This window comes from Pteropus vampyrus, unplaced genomic scaffold (assembly GCF_000151845.1).
Source record: "Pteropus vampyrus isolate Shadow unplaced genomic scaffold, Pvam_2.0 Scaffold51, whole genome shotgun sequence".
Classification (NCBI taxonomy): Eukaryota; Metazoa; Chordata; class Mammalia; order Chiroptera; family Pteropodidae; genus Pteropus; species Pteropus vampyrus.
In genome coordinates this window covers 3354933-3378938 of record NW_011888832.1, presented here as the reverse complement: position 1 = coordinate 3378938, position 24006 = coordinate 3354933, and the positions used below count along the sequence as shown (strand labels likewise).

The 24006-nt window shown below is 34.6% G+C and overlaps 1 protein-coding gene across 13 annotated transcripts in view; it reads left to right on the top strand.

Moving 5' to 3' along the window:
* Positions 1–24006, top strand: part of CHD9 (chromodomain helicase DNA binding protein 9) — a 168005-nt gene that overhangs the window by 118559 nt on the left and 25440 nt on the right. For all 13 annotated transcript variants that reach the window (XM_023530646.1, XM_023530645.1, XM_011360141.2 and 10 more), the window contains 11 exons: positions 290–457; positions 1166–1345; positions 5665–5775; positions 9691–9887; positions 10325–10524; positions 13233–13392; positions 13807–13896; positions 19445–19548; positions 20078–20195; positions 20776–20833; positions 23826–23868. In XM_023530646.1, the coding sequence (XP_023386414.1) occupies positions 290–457; positions 1166–1345; positions 5665–5775; positions 9691–9887; positions 10325–10524; positions 13233–13392; positions 13807–13896; positions 19445–19548; positions 20078–20195; positions 20776–20833; positions 23826–23868 (1429 nt within the window). The remainder of the gene's footprint in view (positions 1–289; positions 458–1165; positions 1346–5664; positions 5776–9690; positions 9888–10324; positions 10525–13232; positions 13393–13806; positions 13897–19444; positions 19549–20077; positions 20196–20775; positions 20834–23825; positions 23869–24006) is intronic.

Genomic DNA, 24006 nt, shown 5'->3' with positions numbered 1-24006 from the left:
ATCTATTCATAGAATATACATTCTTATTTAAAATTATATTGAAGACACCCTCTTAATAAACAATAATGCTTTATGAATTGAAGTTCTCTGAAATACAACCTTAAATTTTATGTTACTGCTGATTGTGGAATTATTTACTTAAATAAGCTCTACCTTCATTTCTAGAAAAGGAAATTTGCTAATTCAGTAGCAAAAGTGTCTGAAAATTTATTTTACTATTAAACGCCTCTTGTGTAATGTGTACTATTTTATAAAATAAAATAAATTTATAACTTTTCATTTCTTATAGGCCCAAGCCCGTTGTCACAGAATCGGTCAGAATAAAGCAGTGAAAGTCTACCGACTAGTAACTCGTAATTCATATGAGCGAGAGATGTTTGACCGAGCCAGTCTGAAACTGGGTCTAGATAAGGCTGTGTTACAGAGCATGAGTGGAAGAGAAAGTCACGTTGGTGGCGTATGTATATTTTCTATTTCACATGTAGTTTTTCTGTTTTTATTTGCATCTAGTTTTAACCTCAAATAGTGTCTTGTTAAATTTTATCCGTAATGAACACTGTACAGGTTTTCTGTAAGGAGGCATTTCAGATTAGTCCTACGTATAGTTAATACTTTTGAATCCCGTTCTGCTTGTATAGCTCCAGTGCTTGTGAATTCTAAGAATGTGCTTTCGAAGTTGATTTTTTTTGCTCTGTTTTTAGAACTTTTGTATAATGACATAGCAAAATAGCATTTGTTTATTTTTCTCCATTATCTCTATATAGTTTTTCAGAAAAAAATTTTTTTACTTTCAAATTACTAGCATTGGCGTTGCCTTGTTCTAAATGATATTTATTGGCATTTTCCACCTCACAATTGTGGTTGTATATCTAATGTTTGTAACAACTATTAAATTCTAATTCTAAAAAGAATCTTGACAGGTTACCTGCCCCATAGGCTTTGTTTTAACTGAAGCCATTTAAGCAAACAGCAGATCTTATTTTAATGATAATAAAGAAGAATCAACAACTTCAGTGTTTGCTTTCAGAGAATTCTCTGTGTACATACATCCCAAACACTAAATGACAATTTAAAAATGACCTCCGTGTTTGACATTCTTTAGGAATACATTCTCGTTTTATGAACTTTAAAAAATATATTGTTACCAAAATTATTTTCTTTATAGATTCAACAGCTTTCCAAAAAGGAAATAGAAGATCTTCTTCGTAGAGGTGCTTATGGTGCTATTATGGAAGAAGAAGATGAAGGTTCTAAATTCTGTGAGGAGGATATTGATCAGATTTTACTACGTCGTACAAAAACTATTACAATTGAGTCAGAAGGACGCGGGTCAACATTTGCTAAGGTAACAGTGAGTGCTGTTTCATACATAAACCAGTAATGCTCATGACTAAAAAATTTAACTGTCTCTTACTCTGGTAATTATTTGTAGAGAATCTACTTAATGTTTAAACTGAATTAGCCAAAAAAGAGCTAGATAATGTATTCTTTTTGTTCATTTTTTCTGATTCCTTGATATCAAATTTCACATGTACTCTTCTGATTTAGTGAAATATAATAAGTATAATAACTAGAAATAGTTGTCAGTATTTGTGGAGAGAGGGTTGCAAGCTGACAATGTCCTTGCAATCTGTGAGGTCAACCAAGGATTGCTTCGCATCAACAAACCCTCCTAAAAATGGGGAAGTGCGAACTGATCGAGAACAGTGGAGAGACAAGGAAGTACTCTCACAGCCACGAGCAAGAACGAACTGCAAAACGTCATGGCAGGATGTGGGTTGGGTGATTGTGCAGAGGATAATTTTACCTTAGCCAGCAATTGTATGCTCTTATAGAAAAGCAGCTTGCAAACATAAAGCTATGCCATTGCTCTGCCATCAGTGGGCAGTGGACCTCCTGATCCCAGCTTTCTGTCTTCCTTCTTTTCTTAATCTCCCACCGTGTCCACTCAGGTTTATTTTCCAGGGCCACGCTGGATGTGGCAGGATTTACCACTCGCTGGACGTGACAAGTATCAATCAGAGTAGAACATTTGAGATTAAATTTAGCAATTAAGGAACATGTATGCCAAAGTTAGCAAAGTATAAGTAATACTAGATGCGATGTAATCATCTTACATTAACTTATAATACAGTGGTCCTTCTTTAACCACGGTTTTAGTCATCTGTGGTTCAGAGAATATTAAATGGAAAATTCCAGATAGAACAATTCAAAAGATATTTTGAGAGAAAAACCACATTTATATAACTTATTACAGTAAAGTGTTATAATTGTTTTATTTTATTACTAATTGTTGTTAATCTCTTATTGTGTCTAATTTATAAATTAAACTTTATCACAGGTATGTATGTGTAGGTAAAAAGCATAGTATATAGGGTTTGGTACTATCCACAGTTTTAGGCATCCACTGGGGGGGGTCTTGGAAAGTATTTCCCAACGATAAAGGGGACTAGAGGCTACAGTAATTTAAAGTACTTAAAAGCAAGGAAGGATTTCTAATGCCATTTTAAATATTTAAATCTAATTTCGGGGAGGGTAAAATGAAATTGTGTCTTGAAAGGAAGTGTTAATAACTGTCTAGATCTACCCTATTGGGGAAAAGTTTACTAACTGCCTTCAATATATATTGCCCTGGAGATATCTTGCATTCAATTGAAGAGTTTTTTATTGCAGTATTATGTCCCACCTGGACTGATTTATACAAAATTTTTTTTTCCCACTTCCTTTCTGCATTTTCTTCCTTCTCCATCACCCAATCCACTTTCAACCCAGAACTCTTTATTGAGAGCTGTGCGGTTTTGCAGGTAGTACAGGTGCTACACCAAAAGTAATGTTATCAGTTTTCTAATGGAAATTTTCCTCTTGTATTCAGTAAACGAGTGAAATCTTATGTCAGGTACTTTACTTAACTGCTGGAATGAAAGGATTCTAGTTGCTGAAAAAAGTAAAGTAGGAAATGATTAATTTTGAATAAATGAGTGAGCAGAGAATTAGGAAAGCCTTTGTAGAGAAAATAAAATTTGAGCCAAATCTTGAAAGAAATGTAAATTTTTTTGTTTCCAAAAGAGAAAGTCACATAAATGAATCGTATTTTGCTAAACTGCAAGGAAGATTTCTAGGAACATGGTATAGCCATGTGTGTATGCACAGGACACATTAAATGGAGGTAAAAATGGGGGAGTTGGAGAGGTTGGACCCAAATTGTTATGGGCTTGGAAAAATTTCATCTTGAGGAATTTGCACTTGATCCTGGGGCTGTTAAAAAACTTTCAAATTGTTTCAAGTAGAAAATGGACATAATACAATCTAGCTTTGAAATTTAACTGTAGTATCAACGTAGAGAATGAGTTTGAAAGGAAAAGACTACAGGCAGGAAGATCAAGAACTAATGATGGGTGAATTAGGGTAGTGGAGAGCCACTCGAATCAATAGGAGTTGACAACCAGTTAAAAATTTGTGGAAGACTAGACAAAAATGACTTGAAATTTCTGGCTCAAGTAGCTAGAAGCGTCCTTGTGTTATTAAGTAAGATAGAGAATACAAGAGAAGGAAGTTCATATGGAGAAAATAAAATGCCCAAGCTGTCATATTTGTGGCATTTACAGGGTATTCTTGTGGAAATGGCCTGGTTGGTTGCCTAGGATACAGATACAGATTTAGGAGTTAACCAAGTTTATAGAGAATAAATCAAAAGAAAGTAGTATTGTGGAAACAAAAGGAATACTGCAGAAGTATAAGACAGGACCAACACTAGCCATGATTGGGTAGACATCCTCTGCCTGCATTCCTTGACTTGTGACCACATTATTCCAACCTCTGTTTCTGTTGTCACATAGTCTTTTCCTCTTCTGTAGTGAAATTGCCTCTTCTTTCCTCTTATAAAGGCAGTTGTGATTACATTTAAGGCCCACCTGGATAATATACATCTGCCAAGTCCCTTTTGCCATATAAACTAACAATTAACACGGTTCCTGGAATTAGAACCTAGATATCCTTGGGAGCCATTTATCAACCTACCACTCTCATCATTTTAAAGAAATAAACAATTACTATTTTCAGTAATTTTATAATGTTAAAGCTATAGTTTACAGTAAGCAAAAATGAAATTTGAATTTATTTCATTAAAGCATTTATTGCTGTCACTTCTATTTCATAAAAATGCTAGCAAAGTACATTTTTAAACATTTATAACATTTAAACACTGGGTGTATACAAGCATCTTAAAAGCCTAGTTTCAGAAGAACGTTTGAGGAATGAATATACTCATCACGTGGTAAGCAGTGTCTTAAACAGAATCTTAAAGTTCAACATGAGTCATTTTGGATTTTAATTTTCTTCATTTTTTAGACATTTTGTAAATTACAAATATAGACAGAATAGTATATTGAAACCTGTGTACTCATCACCTAGCTTCAACCGTTATCAACTCCTGATAAAACTTGTTCAGTCACTCCCCTATCCAGCTTTCATATTAAAGTAAATCCCAGACATTACGTTATCTTCTCCATAAATGTTTCCACATGTATCTCTGAAGATAAAGATTTCTTTAATATAACCGTAATCATCAAAAAGTAACAATTATCCCTTGATATCATCAGTTCTGCAGTTATCTAACATCTTTTTATCGTGAATGTCATTAATGGCTTGCTTGCTTGTAACAGATTCATTATCTTTTTACTGTATAATATTCTGTATTTTGAAATTTAGTGAAGATGAGTTTTTAATTAATATTTTAGTCATTTGATTATATCCAAGATAATTACACATTATCTTAAAGCCATCTCCCAGTTGTATTCTTTGAAAATTATTCTATGTGACCAAATTCTTCCATTTATCTTTTAAGGGCAAGCATTTTTCTGGCCCTTTTCTTTCTTAAAGCATCATGTATCTTTACTGCTTATTTCATTTTATGAAGCACTTTGATGACTTTTCCTTGAAGTTGCGTATCTATTTTCAGGAACTTATGTTGAAATAATGATTATTAGTTTATATATTACAGTGTTGACCTGTAATACTTGAAGTCAATTCCATCTAAATGATTTTCTAATTTTTATAATATTTAAGAAAATAAGTCAGTTATATTTTGTTCTTTTGTTCCTTTGCAATGTCTTAAATGATTATGTAGTATTTTTGTTGTAAGGAAGAGAGTTCTTAAAATAAAGACAGACATTGGTTAATTTTTCTTTATTTTTCATATCCTGTATTGCACTTTCTTTATGAGACATATCTATATCAAAGTGTGATGGAAATAAAATAGAAGCATACCAGAAAATAAACTGAATAGGGCAAGCAGGGCTGAAATTATTGTTCTAATCTAATTTGTTAACATTCATATGGTAGTTCTAGAAAGCATATCTCTGTCCTATGTGGTTTCTTGACAAACAAGATTGAATTCTCTCTTACCAAAAGTTTAATAAGAGTTGAACAACAGTAATTACTTATTTAACTCAGCTCCTAAAACTACAGCCTGGGTCGGCATTAAGCCTTTTGCAGATGCCGTGTTACATTTCAGACCATGGCATTTGAAACACCTTTGGATATATGGGTGTATGCTGGATTTCAAATTCTGTTCACAGTAAATGTTAGGAGAAAATGTTTTAAATATGCTTTGGTAGATTTTCCCTCTAAACTTAAAACATTTTGAACTGTCATTATGTATTTTAGGCGAGTTTTGTGGCATCTGGAAACCGGACAGATATTTCCTTGGATGATCCCAATTTCTGGCAAAAATGGGCTAAAAAAGCAGAAATAGATATAGATGCCATCAGTGGCAGAGTAAGTATTTCCCTTTAAAAAAAATTAGTTGTTGAGATACTTTGTTTATATTATGTTTTAAGATGTTCAACAGCATACTTACTGCAATAAATTAATCTGCATAAATAAATTGATGGTGGGTTAGTAGAATGATCACAAATGGAGTCAGACACTACTTCGGTTTCATTCTTGTGATATGTCATGATATAATACAAGGGAAGTTTTTTGTTGAGTATTATTTATATTCTTGAAATTATAATGTTTTTATTTTTTAATTTTAAATGTCTTTAAATCATGCATTACTCTTATTTTTCTCTTTAACTTTGTTGTCTCGGTGTGAGATCCCATTACTGACAATCCATTCAAATAGAAAAGGAGCAAAAAAACAGTCAGGATGGTGACATTTTTAAACTATTTCTTTTATAACTTCCCCTGGAGCTAAGGAAGAAAAGAAGAAAGAAACTAAAACAATTCATGGAAATGATAATAACATAATTGTTTACTTCATAAGACTCTTGTCTCATGTCATATAGGAATCAGTGTTTGTGAGCCTGGTCTAATGTCAAAGTAATTGCTAAATGATTAAGATAATTTAATATTAAGCATTGATGTGTGGGATCTATTTTGATGGTTTTAAAATATAAAACTTTACAATGAAGAATAATGCCATTGCCACATGTTTTCATTATTGAGTGTATTTTGAAATACATGTAATTCTGTATGAGACAAGTAAGTGAATTTAAAAATATAGTTATAAAAAGTCATTATTTGCATTTGATATGTTTATATACCTAAAAAGGCAATGGACTCAGCAAATGGTTGGTGAATTAACTGAATAAAAGATAAATATGCCATTTAGTCTTCCTAAATATTGGTATTAATAAGTAAAGAATTATAATGGAAGAGGATATCTACTTTACAATAGGAAAAAAATAGACACATAGAATTATACCTACTGAAAGATGCTAAAGTGAATTAAATTTAATTGGGAAATTTGTCAGTTGGAAAGAAAACACTACATATTTTAAACATTTTAAGAGTTAGTTTATAAACATAGAAATGCAGCCTCAATCAAAATGTTAATAGTTTTTTTATAAAACTAGACAAAATCTAAAATTCCCCTAGAAGAATAGATAGGCTATAGTATTTAATGCACTCTTGAGAATCTCCCCTATAGCTGTAATCACACATGTCCAGCGATCCTCATTGCCTTATTATTTTATTTTTTTTTAGAAAAAATTTAGAAAGTAATGAAATCTCCTATGATAGACAAATGGTACATCCATACTATCTAACACAATAATTAAAAATAACCATATAGATCCCTATGTGTAGGCATAGAAAGGCTCCACGACAGTTAAATTTAAGGAGGGAGCTATAGAACGATACATATAATATATATTGTATGTTGGTAATAATACACAAACACGTTTATGCTGTGGATCCAGCTAGGGCACACTCAGCCAAGCACTATTCTCATGTTAGGACTAATACGAACGAGACAGATAAACCCCTGCTTTTATAGAGCTTTTGAATACTGGTGGGTAAGAGGAGAAGTAAACATACGTACGATGATTTCAGAGAGGAAAGAAAATAGAACATTAGGATGGTGGAGAATGCCTGGAGGAGTGGAGATAGAATTATGTAAAGAGAGGTCGCTCTGAGGGAACATTTGTGCCAAGACTTGAATGATAAGAAAGATCCGACAATATAAGCACATGACAGAACGCTTTCAAGGTAGACGGAATAGCAGTGAGCCATTTGTGGAAGGAAGCACGCTTAGTGTATTCACAACAGAAATGACATTGTGGCAGTGTAGGAAGTTGGTGACAGTGGAGCTAGGTCAGGTCAGTGACCCTAGATAAGGACCAAATCAGTAGGTCCTTGTACATTATCCTAAGGTTTTAAGGCTTAAGTTAAACTTACGTAAGCATATAGTCATTTAACACTTGTGCAATTATATTTTCTAACTTTGTTTAAAAAAACATTTAAAATATTTCTGAAAATGAAGTACAATGAAAACAGACCGACATTGCTTACTATATGTTAAAATATAAAAACATATTAATATAAAGGAACCATAATTTAAATAGTGTGATACTGAGAGAGAGATATAAAGATCGAGTAAAATAAGAATGGAAAAAAGGTCAAATTTTAAGATTTTAATAAATAGTATTAGAGATAAAAGCATTATTTAGTAACGATTAGAATATCAAATTAATTTTGGGGAGGAACATTCTACTAATGTGCTATACCAAGTAAACTCCAATTTATGATAGATTTTTATTTTTTGAATTGAAACATGAAAACAAAAAACTGGATTTCTATTTTATCTATTTGTTGGGAAAACTTTCTAAATTAGAAATCACAATGATTGGAATAGTCAAATATATAAGATTATAGAGTAAATAATGGGAAAATAAAAGTACAGTTAGAGTGGTGAGACTATTTGTAGCTGACGTGTATATGAAAGTCAATATTTCTATTATATAAAAGCCAATGAAGTGGTTCAGAAATATGTTAAAATCTCGAAAGATTTTGGGCAAAAGAGATTTGAATATAACTCAAGTCGAAATAACCTAAAAAAAAAAAAAAAAAACCTGGGCAGAAGAAAGCAAATTCTTTCTTATAGAAGAATGCCATAAATAAATGTAGAAGGAATTAAGAGAGAAATAAAATCACCAGTCAAACATATTAATAATTCTACCACATAAGATCATCGATGTGTTCTAAACTTTGTAATCAAAATTTAAGGAAAGACAAGATTTTTACATATTCTCGGAGTACATCTTCCAAAATACTTATAAATTAGAAAAGGAAAACTGGTAATTTACAGCGGAGAAAGTTAGCAGAGAAAGTTAACGTCTCCAGCAAAAAGACATATAATATTATGTACCCCCTTAAATCCAGTGCACCGTGGACATGGGGGGGACTTATGCGGTCTGGTGTCTGCTTCCTCTTCTCCCGTTTGCCCTCTCCTGCTCCAACATGTCTTAAATGTCTAATTCCATTTCAAGCCCCCTGCTCTTCCCTCTACTTAAAATGTTACCTATTCTTTACCTAGCAAACTAACGCTCATTCAAGATTTCTTCCAAGTATCACTTAACTTGTGAAGCTTTCTCTTTCTTTGTACCTATTTGTGTCATAAATATTTCATCCTGAAGAGCATTTATTTTTTTACTCATTAGTCTGACCCTCAAGACCACAGATTCCTTATGAGCAGAAGCTGTCTTGTTTGTCTTCATATCCACAGCACATAACGTATTGCCCAACTCAGGGCAGTTTCTCATTATAGGTAAAAGCATGCCAACTTAGGTCGTTGTGAATGAAGCGAGCATAATGAGTTTCATACACTTACTTCTTTGCTTTCCTTACATTAGTGTAAATCTTTTGGAAAGCACCTATACATGTTTCTAGATCTATAAAATATTTGTATCCTTTGACCATTATTGCTTTCCTGGATATTTCCTTCCTTTGGATTTATCTTTAGGATATACTTAGATTACAAGGATTTACTTGGGCATCATTTATGTTAGAAATGAAAACAATCTAAATTAAATTATGAATTAATTAGGAGAAGAAAATTATGGTCTATAAATTCATCTTTAAAATGGATTTTATGGATTTTTAAAATGGATTTTATGGTTATTGCCGAAGCCTGATGTAATAATTTTCATATTAATAATAAAGGCAAATTCCAAATTCTTTTTAATCTTATGACTGTAATGACATAAAATTATTTATGTATGTTAATAAGGATTTTATAAGAATATAAAAATTTTTAAGTTGATTTGCTATTTTGGTGGAATTGTTAGTAATTTATTTTTCTGGTTTTCAATAATTATTTTTTATACAATTTGAAAGATGAAAATGTAACACATTCTTAGAAGCAAAATAGTGAAAGGACCTTCACGTAACGGCTGTTAAATTTTACAGAACAGCTTGGTTATTGACACTCCAAGAATTCGGAAGCAGACGAGACCCTTTAGTGCCACCAAGGATGAACTGGCTGAATTATCTGAAGTTGAAAGTGAAGGAGAGGAGAAGCCCAAACTCCGGAGACCCTGTGACCGTTCCAATGGCTATGGAAGAACCGAATGCTTCCGAGTCGAGAAAAACCTGCTGGTTTATGGGTAAAATGTTATTTTCAGAGTTTCTTTTTAGTCTGGCATGTAAGTTTACAAAAATAACACTATATTCTAGTGTTTTTTTTATCTTATTAGAAGCAATAAAATCTATTTTTAAAGTACTCTGAACTTATATGCTTAACATATAATTTTCAGAACGATGGGATTTTCTTAAGTTTTAAATTACAGATGTATCACTAAACTCAAACTCCTTGTTCTCAGATTTACATATTCACTAATACAAAATAGATAATATTATCCATTATTGAATAAATATACTAGAAATTACCATGGCTCTGCATTTTACTCATGGGGGAAAATATTAGGGAAATCATATTAATGAGAGAATGTGTTTTTTGCTGTTTTCAGGCCTTTTATCCATTACCTATGTGTTTCCTTAGAACTTGACTCAGTATTGATGTAAATATACCTTTTTTAACCAGATGGGGCCGGTGGAGAGAGATTCTGTCTCATGGTCGTTTTAAAAGGCAGCTTAATGAGCATGATGTAGAAATAATTTGCCGAGCCCTCTTAGCGTATTGCCTTGTTCATTACCGAGGAGATGAGAAAATTAAAGGCTTCATTTGGGATCTCATTACTCCAACTGAAGATGGGCAGACACGAGAGCTACAAAATCATCTAGGTAAGAACATTCTTTTGTTTTCTTTTTAAAATTATTTTTAGTTACGTATATAGTACTTGACATATATATGTTACTATATATATAGCATATATAGTACTTTACAGTTCCTGTAAAATACTTCGAAGCATTATAAACAATATTAAAGAACCTTCACCCGCAATTCAAAGTCCAGCATAAGAAAATACCAGTGCTCTCCGTTTTGTTGGGTTTTACATACTGTTATCAAACATGAATTGGTTTGCAAGTTGTTGACCTACTAGTATGTCTTAGAGCTCTTCTTATCTGTATTCATGTAGAACTATCTCGGTTTTTAATCCAAAGTATGGATATTTCATAATTTTTTTAGCATCTTACTTAATGGTGAGTATTTAGGACATCTCCAACTTTCTAATTGAAAAACAAGTTTCAGTGGAGATCCTTCACATTCATCCTTGTGCACATGAGTAAATCTTTCACTGAAATAAATTTCAAGAAGTATAATTATTGAGGTGTAGCCTGTATACATCTTTAGTAGTTAACATCCGGCCCAGGGATTAACAGCATCAGCGTCTCCTGGGGGCTTCCTAGAAATGCAGAATCTTAGGCCTCAGACTTCCTGAATCACGGTCTACGTTTTAACAAGTTCCTCAGCAATTTGTATATAATTAAAGTTTGGGAAACATAGCTCTACAGTTTAAATTTTTAATAATTTGCTATAAAATGTGGCCATGCCAAATTTATAGTCCTATCAGAGATATATACAAGTACCTTTTTCTCCACAGCATTGCTCACAGAACATTATTTTCTGTATCACATAATTATTTTATTGTATAACATAATTGCATTTTCTACAGAGATAAAAAAAAAGTTTATTTTGTGGAGAGAGTAAAATAGGATATCTCTGGGTTGCATTGTTATTTGAGGTATGGAACTACTAAAAGGGGTTTAAATGAATGTCTATATACTGGGCCATAGAATACTAAGGAAAGAAAACTAAGGAATTTTCTTTGGTAAATCTGACCAGGCTAAAACCTAAGGATAATGACAGGAAAAAACGAGTGAGATCACCCATCCGCGAGTCCACATTCAGTTACCTCCACTCATTCCGACTCCCTATCAACTTTTTGGTCTGTCATTCTTAAATATGAGCAAACCACCTACGATGCCAGATATCTGAGGAAAGTCTCCAACAAGAAAGATAGAGACTAAAAACAAACCTTTAAAATGAACGTGAAGGAAACAAGGAAAACTCCAAACAAACTATAAAAGGAGAATACAACTACTGAAAAATTATCATTAATCTTCAAAGATACTTCAAATATATTTTGATTTTGAAAGAAGAGTAAGGTGCTATAGAAACATTCAAAGCACAAACAGACCTGCAGTAAATTCTAAGGTACATATAGCAGAAATGAAAAAGTAAATAGGATTAAATGATGAATGTGAAAAAATTGTTAGAGATAAGTTTAAACATATAGAATAATAACAGGTTTTATTAGGAAAATTTATGGATTCATATACTGTTTAGTTTCCAAATCCAAGGGTGAAGAGGACTGGCATACAAAACAACATTAACATAGAACAAAATACCTTTAAGGTAGAAGACATTAATTGAGATTCAAAAAAGATACTACATAATAATAAAGACCAATCCATAAAAGAAGATATAATATATATGAGTTTGTATGCACCCCCCCCAAAAAAATAGTGTCAAAATATATAGGTAAAAATCACCAAAATTTTAAGGAGAAAAGAGCAAATCTACGTAGTGCATCTATTTACCATTGTAATGGAACTTTTAGCTGGTAGAATACAGCAAGCAAAAGATATATGAGGTAAGAATTAAACGGACGAATCAAAACTGCGTGATTTAAAAAAACTGCATGATTAGTAATTGTGGAAAATTGTAAGTGAAACAACTCAAGCGTCACCTCAGATTAATGTGAGGTGGTATAGTCATGTAATAGATTTTTCCAGTGCAGTTAAAATGGATGAATCAGATCCTCAAGAATCAGCAAGTAAAAAATCTGAAAGACATACTCAGAGGAATAAATAAGTTGCAGAATTACATGTATAGTATAATGTCTTAAAACTTAAATGCTAAGTATTTCTCCAACATGCAAGGTATAAATATGCATGAAATGAAAAAACATTCAGAGTAGTGATTCTCTGGGGAGGAAGGAGTGAACTGGACTTAAGCTATGTGTTATTCACTTAATAGAAAACTGACCAAATATGGAATATGTTTAGATTAAGAGTGAGGATGCTTTATGGTATCTTTGAAACATTTCACAACAAAAATGTCACAAATAATGGAGCTGTGTTAAACAGGAAACTACGATGGGTAAATATAATCTTTTTTAGTAGTTTTGAAAATAGAGGTCAAAACTTATTATTTTGTAATAACTAGGGAAGCAAAAGGAAAGCAGAGGGAAAGGTTTGATCTTTGGTTTTTACATTTGGGAAAAAAATCATGTATTTTGGAACAAAAAGGAAATTAGAATGATTCATTTGAGATATAAGAATTATTGGGGTTAATTGTGTTAATAGTTGTGTAAATCATGTACACCCATCATCATGGGATTAGATCAGTGTTTTTAAGGTTGTATAGCCTGCAGAGACCTCTGAAAGTCTCCAGAAGTCTCTTGCATTGAGAAAACGTTTCACATTGCATGTCTTTTCTATAAATTATCCCTGATTTCATTCATACATCCTTCTCATTTTAACAGGCCTATCAGCTCCTGTACCCAGGGGCCGAAAAGGGAAGAAAGTAAAGACTCAAACAAGCTCATTTGATATACAGAAAGCAGAATGGCTTCGAAAATATAATCCTGAGCAGCTACTTCAAGATGAAGGCTATAAAAAACACATAAAACACCACTGTAATAAGTAAGTAGTGGGTATTTTTAACATAATTCGCTAAAAATTTACTTTTCTGAATTTATTAACAATCTTAAAGCATGCTGATTTTGAATACAGAGACAGTATGCTCTAGGACCAACCCTAATCTTAATCTTACAGAGTGTTCATCGTGTGGTACCTCTTGTGTCACTGTTTTCATCAACAGAGAAAAATAAAAGTGACCTCCAAATGATTTTATTATAACTTAATTGGATATTAAATCATGATGATTGTGAAGATTTTTGAGAAACCTATTTTATATGTGGTAGTAATGAGATTTAATGAAAAGTAATTATTTGATTATAAAAATTCTGTTTATGTATTTTTTAATTTAAACCACGTGGATTGATTTTCTTAATGATTAATTTTTTGTGTTTTTTAATTTTTTCTCTTCATTTTTAGAGTTTTGCTTCGTGTAAGAATGCTCTATTATCTAAAGCAAGAAGTCATTGGAAATGAGTGTCAGAAAGTATTTGATGGAGTTGATGCAAGGTAAATGAAAAAAACATGTTTATATTTATTTTTCAGTAACATGTTTAGACAAAAATTATATAACCAGAAAACTGTATATTAACTGTATATTAATCCACCAAGCTTAGAGAAAGAACCCTTACCAATTTGTTGCTTTTTCTCTGTTAGTTTCGTATTTGTCTCTGTCACTAAAAGTTATAACATAATTATAATAATAATGACAGCTGTAGGTAGTGGTTTCTTACCACCAAATCTGAATCTTAACCTTTCTGTGCTCAATTCTTCTTCCGTCTTATTACTCTTGAAGAGGTTTTATGGTGGCTGACTTTTATGTCCACATAGCATCCATCCGACACCCTTGTCTCTCAGTTCCATGACGTTTATCTGTAACCATTTTTTCTCCCCATCACAGCCGTGTACTCAGTCATATACTTGCCATCCCCAATAACAGCATTACCTCTTAAATTTTGGCAGTCACTTCCTTCCAGCTCACTTAACCCAGGTACTTCTCGCTCTGATTCTCTAACTTCATCACGATGGCCGCCATCTTCCCACTCACTCACTCCCCATCACCACTTCCAAGCCCCTGCTTTTCTCCTTATTCATTCTACATTGTGTAGTCCCAAACTCTAACCATTAACTCAAATCCTTTGCCTGCCTTTCCCTCTGTTCTCAGTACATGCTACAACCCAAACTTAATATAAACTCAAATACCCATTTCCTTCTTGTGTACTCCTTAGTTGAAGATTGCTGGAAAAAATCAAGTAAACCCTGTTGAAGTGACTCACTTCAAATTTATGAGTGTCGATCCCAAATGAGATGAATCAAAAACACGCTTTTTAACCACTGTGACTAGTAAATTCACTTTCCTGTTCTCTAAGAGGACTGACTATTCCACACCCCTCTCCTCCAACCATCTTGCCACCCTACTATCGCCAGCCTCCACTAATGACTTCGCTATTTGTTTCATGGAGAAAATAGTCAGACAAGAACTATCCTTAGTTCTGCTTGCGTGTTGTTTGCTTCCTCCCTCCCTCGGCATGCAGCAGACCTGTCCCTCCTACGGAAACCCGTGTAACTCTAGGAACCGTGCTCCTGTAGTCGTCTGCTCTTTTCCAAGTTATTTTCTTGGCATATATACGTCCCTTAGTATAATTCACTTAAAAAATAAAAAACTTCTGGTTACATACATCCTACCACTCCATTGCTCTGCTCATCTTCAAAACAAACTTCAAACAGTTACGTGTGTTTACTCTCTCGACTTCTTTACCTTGCATTTTCTCTCCAACCTTTTTCACCTAATGTTTAACTCTACATTCCACTGAAATGGTTCTTAACAGGGCCACTAATGACCTACTTCTCTCTTGATATGCTGTCTTCCGTGGGTACCCATGCTACTGTCCCCACCTGGTTGTCCTTCCTTTGCTAGCTCTTACTTCTCTAGTAGATCTCTAAGTGGCGGACTGACCAGGAGCTCTGTCCTCAGCTCTCTTTCTTGTCTGTACTTTCTCCTTAGGTGAACTCATGTACTCTCATCATACCAAATATAATCTGTAAACAAATGACTCAAACTGATGTGTTCATCTGTGACTTCTCTCCCGAGCTTTAAGCTCTGAATTAGCTGGCTCCCAGCAGGTTTACTTAAAAGTCTCTTTGACATCTTAAACTTTCTCTGGCTCTCCCAAATCATCTATTTCCTATTCTTTCCCTCCCACCTTCCCGCATATGAGCCTTCCCCATCCTAGTAAATGTACCACCACCCAGTTGCCCTCGTATCGTTCCAGACTCCTCACACCCTGCAGAAAGACCTTAGCTCAGCACAGTATATGCCAAACCTGAGCACCCTTCGCTGTCTCCTCTGCTCCCACCCTCATCCACACTACTGTTATCTCACGTTCAGACTCAGGCGGTGGCCTCCTCACTGGGTCTCCGTCTCCACTTTTGCCTTTCTACAGTCTGACCTTCACACATCAGCCCACAGTGGTCTTTCTGAAGCAGAAATTACGCCATGGTAACTCCTCATTTCAAAACCTTCCAGATGCTTCTCGGTTCTGTTAGAATAAAATCCAAACTCCCAATGGCCTGCACTCCCTATATAACTCTGTGACTTCTTTCTTCACTCTGTCCCTTAGCACAGTGCTCCAGCCACACTGGTGTTTCTGCTCCTGCAACATGTCCAGCTCAGTCTTTCCTGTTGTTCCTGGTCCGAATACTTTTCCCCCTGATCTTCCACAGAACTGCTTCTTCAGATTATCCGTGTCTCATGGGAAATTTTACCTTCTTAGATTGGCTTTATCACACACCCTGTCTAAAGGAGCCTGCCAATCACTCATTGCTACTTACCCCACATTTTTTCTTATCCATGATGTCTGTTACTGTTAAAAATTATATTTACTTATATTATCTTCTCCCACCATAATTTAACCTGCTTGAAGGTTAAAGTATGCTGTAGGTCTTACTGATCATCGTATTCCCAGCCCCCAGAATCTGGGACAGAGTAAATAACTGTTGCCCGATCGACTCTTCTTTTCCCTCGGCCTGGCCAGATACAATTCACGTGTGATTCCCATCACTGTGCTCTGTGTATTATCCCCACATTTCCATCTTCCACTGATCCCCCCTCTCAGGCTTATTGAGATTTTAATGTTTATATCTCTGTCGACACTCACTCACTCACTCATTTTGGGACCCAGTATCTCCTCACTCCCATATTATTAGTCTCCTTGGTCTCACACCCAAACTTCCTTTGAGAAATATCTGTATTTACTGCCTCCTCTCCCTCACACTGCGCACTCCAGCACAACTCGCCTCTGCACTCTTCCTCCAGCACTCACTGCGGGAAGTTATCCACCAGCATTTTCGCTGTTAATTATGATGGACACGTCATTGTTTATTCTACTTTACCTTTATCAACCACTTCTTTCTTAAAATGCTTCTGTGATGTTCCTTTTAGTTTACTGCCTGCTGTTTTTTTAGATGCCTCTTCTGCTTGTCTCTTAAATGTTTTCACTTAGGCCCTCTTCTTTTCACTTAACCATTCTTGGGTGTTCTCATCTTTTCTGTGTCATCAGATTTTATAGCTATACTGATGTCTTCCAAATCTGTCTCCAGCTCACATCACTCTTCTGAACTTCAGATACATGTTTCTCAAACATGCTATGATTGCCAGGCCTTTGCATTCTTGCTGGAACATTCTCTTTCCCCCTTTCCTCCATTCTCTTTTGCCCATTCAACATCATCTCAGGCTTTCCTGACCTCTCAAGTCTGGGTTAGGTACATAGCCATTGTCACAGTACTCGTCACACAGTATTGCTCCCAAAGGCAGGGATATGTCTGTCTTATTATCGCCATTATTGACACAGAGTGAGTGTTTTATGTACATATTTATATGCATATATATATATATATATATATATATATATATATATATATAAAATAACACTTGTTTATGTGTAACAGCACTCACTTTTATATATATAAAATTTAGATTTATTGGGGGTGACTTTGGTTAATAAAATTATTCAGGTTTCACTTGTACAGTTCAATAATATATTATCTGTGTATTATTGTGTTCACTGCACAAAGTCAAATCTCCTTTCTCTTATTGCCGTATCAGCACATAGTGAGTGCTGTTTAAATATATTTTGAATGAATGAGCTAACCTTTGGGAGTTAAAAGAGGCTTTATGCAAGAGATAGCATGTGAACTGCATCGTTTAAAACAAATCAGCTGGCGCACACACCATTCCCTAGCAGCTAGTGGACACTTAACATGCATATGGTGCTTATTTGAACGTGAGGTATAGGTACTGACTGCCTTTTATTCTTTATGAGCAGGAAAACAATGTTTTGAGGGTACAGTGCCACCTGATGGTTGGTGAAGGGAACTGTCTGACCCACTTTTTTCCCCGCCTCGGGGATCCTGTCTCCAGTGTTTTTTCCTCTTTCCTTAATCTTTCCGTGCTTAGTGAGGAACCAGCCAAAAATAAATATCATCTTAACTGTATTTTTCCTTGTCTTCTTCAACTTTTACAATATCACAGGAAAATCATTCTTCCTCTTTTTATATTTTTCGTCACTAAACCAGAAAATACTGTGATCATGACCCTTCTGTTTATAAGCAAAATTAGACATAATAAGATGCTCATTTAAGTGCAGAAAATTTTCCTTAAGAATCTAGAGGAGGATCTCCATCTATTTCTCTGTGGTCCTTGGGTTAAAATTTTTCTGCTGGCAAAACACTTATAAAAAAAATTCGAAGTAATTTCTCACCCATTTTTTAAATGTTTTATTTACTTACAAAACTCATAAGTCTTTTTCATTTCAAATGCCCTTTGTTTCAGCTATCTATATTAGTGTCAAATAATAGGTTCTTATGGACTTAGCCCAGGGACATATTGAAAATTTATGCGTTTATTTCTACATGAAAATTTGAGTTCCCAAAGAGAACCAATATACTAATGAACTTTTGCCACACCACTTAAGTAGGAATCTCCCCATTTCTTCATATCTATAGGGCTTTGTTAATTAATTTATGAAATTATGATGTCAAGAGAAAATTCTACTTAATTTGAGTTGTTTTATAGCTTTCTTTGAAAATTAATAATTCATGAATATCAAATAGAGAATTTACCCCATCTAATGCCTACCTTTGACTGTTGAAGAAAATATTAAAATGATGTATATATGGATTAATGATACTTATATTCTAGTCAGTGTCTGACATTTGCTGTATGCTGGGCTAGAGGAGACCATGGCTTAAGTCACATGGTGAAGCAGTAAACAGTTCAGTCCTTCTGCACGTGGCATCTTTTCCTTTTTAGAGATGCTGTATTTGTTCCTTGCATAATGTTTCTGGGCAAATAAATTGTAGTGATAAGCATTGTAAAAGGAAATTGCGTTTGCAAGATTATAAGTGCCATAATTGTTTGGTATTTATGAAAATAGCTAAATTACCAAAGCATCATAGATTTATTATGTTGTCATTTTCTGCCCTGGTATTATTTATATACAGCCTAAAATAGCACTTTGAGGATTTTATTCAAATTATGAAGCAATAACTTGCAAGTTTACTTTACTAGTAAGTGATTCTTAATCTTTTAGTGTGACTTTCTTGGTGTTAGTCTAGAAGGGACATAACTTGTTTGATAGCCTCAGTCTATTTATTTGCTGTTTTAGGGCCTCAGTCTTCTCATGTACAAAATGAAATATTAAATCAGATGATTTTTGTAAAGTTGTTCGCTGATATAAGACTCCACTTTCCATTAGATCCCTTTGTGTCTAAGGGAAATCAGTGAAAAGAATATGATTACATAGGAGTGAGGTATACCTTGTTGAAACTTATTTCTTTTGTTGAGCTTAAGAATTTTAATTCATTTCATGATGACTGTTGCTATTGTACAGAGTTGTAATTTTAATTCATGATAATTGTGGAAAATAAAAAATAAATGAAATAAAATGTTATTCTTCTTAAAAATCATAATTCTTTACAAGCTAGGTAAAATTTTGCCTCCTTCTGTTGTGGTAATTCATAATGCCATTTTGTGATTTTTTTTTTCCCCCCTCCTAAGTGACATTGATGTTTGGGTCCCAGAACCAGACCACTCAGAAGTTCCTGCTGAATGGTGGGATTTTGATGCTGATAAGTCACTCCTTATCGGAGTTTTTAAACACGGTGAGTGAAAACTGAGGTAGGCAGAGTCTTATTCGACGTGCAGTGTGATTCAAGTAGTTCTCAGTTTATTGATTTCCACTCATACCTTTATTCCAATAACACCCATGCTATCATATATTATACACACACACACGCACACACAATATAAAGCATACACTACTAAAATGCGTTTGTCACTACATGGCCTCATGAAAAGAGTGGCATGTGTGACCTGCTCCTCCTGGGCTTAAGTCTCACATAACTCCCCTTTCAGGAAGAGTCCTTATGTGAAATGTGTTTTATGTGTGTTTGTGATCAGTTTTCCCTTTTTCTTTTTAACTGATAATTTATGTTTTCATATATACACATTACAAGATTAGGTAATATGTCTGATAATTTCTAGAAAACGTGCTTACACCGAATCATTTTAATCTATGGTCCCTGTAGTCCAGGAACATCTTCAACCATAAATATGAGAGATGCTTGTATCTATACATATTTCTGTTTTTTAAAAAATCTTTTTTACTTGTATAATTGGCAACCCCTGTAGGTTATGAGAAATATAACACGATCCGAGCAGATCCAGCATTATGCTTCTTGGAGAGAGTGGGGAAACCTGACGAAAAAGCAGTTGCTGCAGAACAGAGAGCGAATGATTACATGGATGGGTACGTGCATCTCAGTCACAAACTCTCCATACAGCTCTGTCAACGGCAGCGTATTCTTTGTCACTGATTGTTATCTTAGAGAATGTAGTGATAGAGAGAGAATTGAAGGTTACAGTCTAAAAGGGCTAATGACAAGGAAGAGATCTGACCTGCCCCACACCCATTCTTTTGATGAGTTCTTCATTTTTCCATTTTTAATGGTCGTGGCTAGGGACATAGGAGAGAGTAGAAAGCTAAGAATATCACAATTGAAGAATATAATGATGTTCATTACTCCTGTTATAAGGACTTCATTATTTTTCTTACCAAAAGAGGAAAGTAATATACTATGTAAAATGGATAATTCCACATTAAAAAGTGAATTTGGGAATAAGAGTAAATTAAAACTGGCTTTCTTCATACTTACCATTTAATAGCTTTTATGCTATGGCTTGGGTTCTTCTGGGTTAGAGAACAGAGACTTTAATCTGACTTTAAAACACACTAAAACGTCCTTCCAGGAAGAATCCATTTGTTTGTCTCGTCAAGAGAAATTTTAAGTCCAGTACGATTATTATAACACTTGTTGGTATTTTAACAGGGATGTGGAAGATCCGGAATACAAACCTGCCCCAGCTATCTTTAAAGATGATATAGAGGTATGCTTTGGATCATATTTTAAAATCCTCAGTTTTCGCTATTTTACGGTTTCTTTTGTTTGCTTTTCTTTAGTGTTTTTCTTTCATGTGTTTTCATTATACATAATGCTATTCTTCAGAATGTTATCTAAGTTAGTGATCAACTTAGTTGACAGGCATCATTCAAAATCTGCCTTCTCTCTCCTTTTGGACAAGCTGGAGGCTTGAATAAAATGAGGCTTGTACACATGCTACACTCATTGGAAGTGAGGAACACAGTGTTCAGGGCAGACTCCCAAAGCAGAATGAGAGCTAGACACTGAAAGTATACACAGCAACAGATAGAAACTATACCTACATAAACAGGTTTGAAATAGGGGGGGGTGGAGCCTAGAGGAATTCTGAGCTGCTAAAGCAGCAGTCCCCAGCCTTATCAGCACCAGAGACCAGTGCTCCTATGAGAATCTAATGCCTGATGATCAGAGATAGAGCTGAGGTAGTGATGCTAGCGCTGGGGAGCAGCTGCAAATACAGATGAAGCTTCACTCACTCACCCGCTGCTCACCTCCTGCTGTGTGGCCCGCTTCCTAACAGGCCTGGATTGGTACCGGTCCACAGTCCGGGGTTGGGAACTCCTGCGCTAAAGCATAGTTCTAAGTGCTCTATTTATAGTAAATCAAAAAGAATGAGAAAAATTGGGTAAAAATGCAGAAAATAATCTGTGGAGTGGGGGAAGTGATGTTAAAAGGGTTGAAGAATTTATATAATATTTATCAGAGCATGGGGACAAGACTTAGATGATGGGGTCAGGTAGGTTTTGCTGGTCTTGAGAGCGGCGGCGCTTGGATACTGGTTCCTAGATGACATAAAGAGAGGCAGGTTAGGCCAATGTGTCAGTGAGAATTGAAATCCTGTAAAAAGTCAGAAGCCTCAAAGGGAAGTTCTTTCTCACACAGCACAGAGAAACAACATGGAAATTTATCTTAGCAGGGACTCTGAGTAGCAGAAAATATTGGTTCTCTGAGAATTCATTACCATAGGCCTGCCTTCTCTTGAGTTTATGATTTGATTCTTTTACTTCATCTGCATGATCCAGTAACACTCAAGCCAAAAATGTAATATTAAAAGGTGTTGAGTACTGAAGATACAGCCCTCCATAAAATGAGGTTAAAATCCAAAAATTTAAATTATATGAGGAAAAAAATTTACCATAAGCGAGTGTTACCAAGTACAACAGAGAACAAGATTAGACCTCTAAGAATGTCTGATGACAGATGTATTGAAATGGAAAAGAAGTAAATTTTGAATGATTAAGGACATTAAAAAAAGAACTAGCACAAAATAAGGATATAATTTTACAAGGCTAGCAATACACGAAAAGAATTATATGTAACTTCAGAAGTGGCAAATACAGAAATTGAAATTTAAATCTCAACAAATAGATTATTAAACATTTGGCTGGAGAAGCAAATTAGACATAGTACACGAGAAAAGAAATGATTTAGAAAGAAGATATGAAGAAATTATCCAAAAGGAGCATGATGAATCAGTATGAGTCAATCAAGAGAGAGCAACCACATCATGATTTTAACAGTGAAAGTTTAACGTAAACGATTATTGACTATAATGGGGTAATGGGGTGGGGCGCAGTTTGAAGTAATGAGAGGTTGGCTACTAAGAAGCAAACAAACTAAAGCATAAAGAAAAAGCCACTACTCCTAGTGCTGGCACAGAGCCCATCTCCAGTAGGGCAGAGATCCTGGGCTTTTGGGGAGGATTGTCTTCCTGGAAGTACTCCATTATAAAACTTCCCAAGGCGGAGGTTTCTAGGGAAAGCTGCTGGCCAGCAGGCGCTAAGGAAGCTGCCTGAACTGCAGGAGCTGGCACTGGGGAAGCCGCATGTGCTGTGGTAGCTAGCAGTGGAAGAGCTCACCAGAATGAGGAAGTGAAACCACTTTCCTCCTACAGTGTCTCTCAGACTCCCACTGCTGACAAAACTTAACATCATGCTGGATGGCTAAGAAAAGATATTTCAAGAGCTCAGACCCATTTTCTCATGACTAGCAAGAGGCATGAGAAAGGCAGTAAATTTATAGCTGAGAGGTAATAAATCAACCAGCACAAAGAAATATATGAAAAACTTTTTAGAGATAAAGAGAATAGCATGATATTGTATAATATGTGGCAGATGTGTAATAGGCATTCCAGAAGAAGAGACCAGGGGGCATAAGGTAAGGGAGGAGCCCTATTTTAAAAGAAATCAGCTGAGAATTTTTCTGAATTTGATGTAAGACATGAACCTCAGATTCAAGAAATATGAATGTTGGCAGGATAAATAAAACTAAATCCACCATGAGAAACATCCTGGTGCAACTGCAGATAACCAAACAAAGAGGAGATGTTAAAAGCAACCAGAGGTAAAAGTAAAAGACCCACCTAGAAAGGGATGATAATTCTAACTTTGGCTTTTCTAAAACAAGAATTCAAACTAGTAATCATTGGAAGAAAATCCCCGAAGTTATGAATATGTTAAGTTTACGATAATGTTGGGATACCTAATTGAAGATGCTTTGTTGACAGATAAAATTTAGGTATAAAGCACAAGCAAACTGTTCAGGGTTGGAAAAGGAAAGATCTGAAATTTCTATAATGACCAACTATGAAAATGAATAAATTATGAGCATTGGTATAGTGAACAACAACAACAAAATACAGTTTTAAGTAAAACCTGAAGCATATTTACAGTTAGAAGAAGGGTGGAGAAAAAGCAACTGGCCTAAAAGTAATCACAGAATAGAAAATATTTTTATTAATTACTGGTCTAAGTGTCAAAGGCAATAGAGAAGTACGAAAGGGTGGCAATTGAGAACAAGAAATTATGATTTTTATTTTTCCTAAATTAATCATTAAAAGTTCTATCGCAAAAAGGTTCTCTATTATAAAGAAGTTTGTGATTCACTTATCTTATTTTGACCCAGTTACCCTGTGACAAATTCCTATTTTCTTTTAAAAGGATGATGTTTCCTCGCCAGGAGATCTTGTTATAGCAGATGGAGGTAATTGAAATTTTTTATTACTTAATTTTATTTTAAATTAACATTCTCATGATACCATAAGATCAAAAAACTAAAACATTTTAATCATGTTTCAAATGTATATTAAATTTTTGTTGAAAACAGTCATAATCATCACAG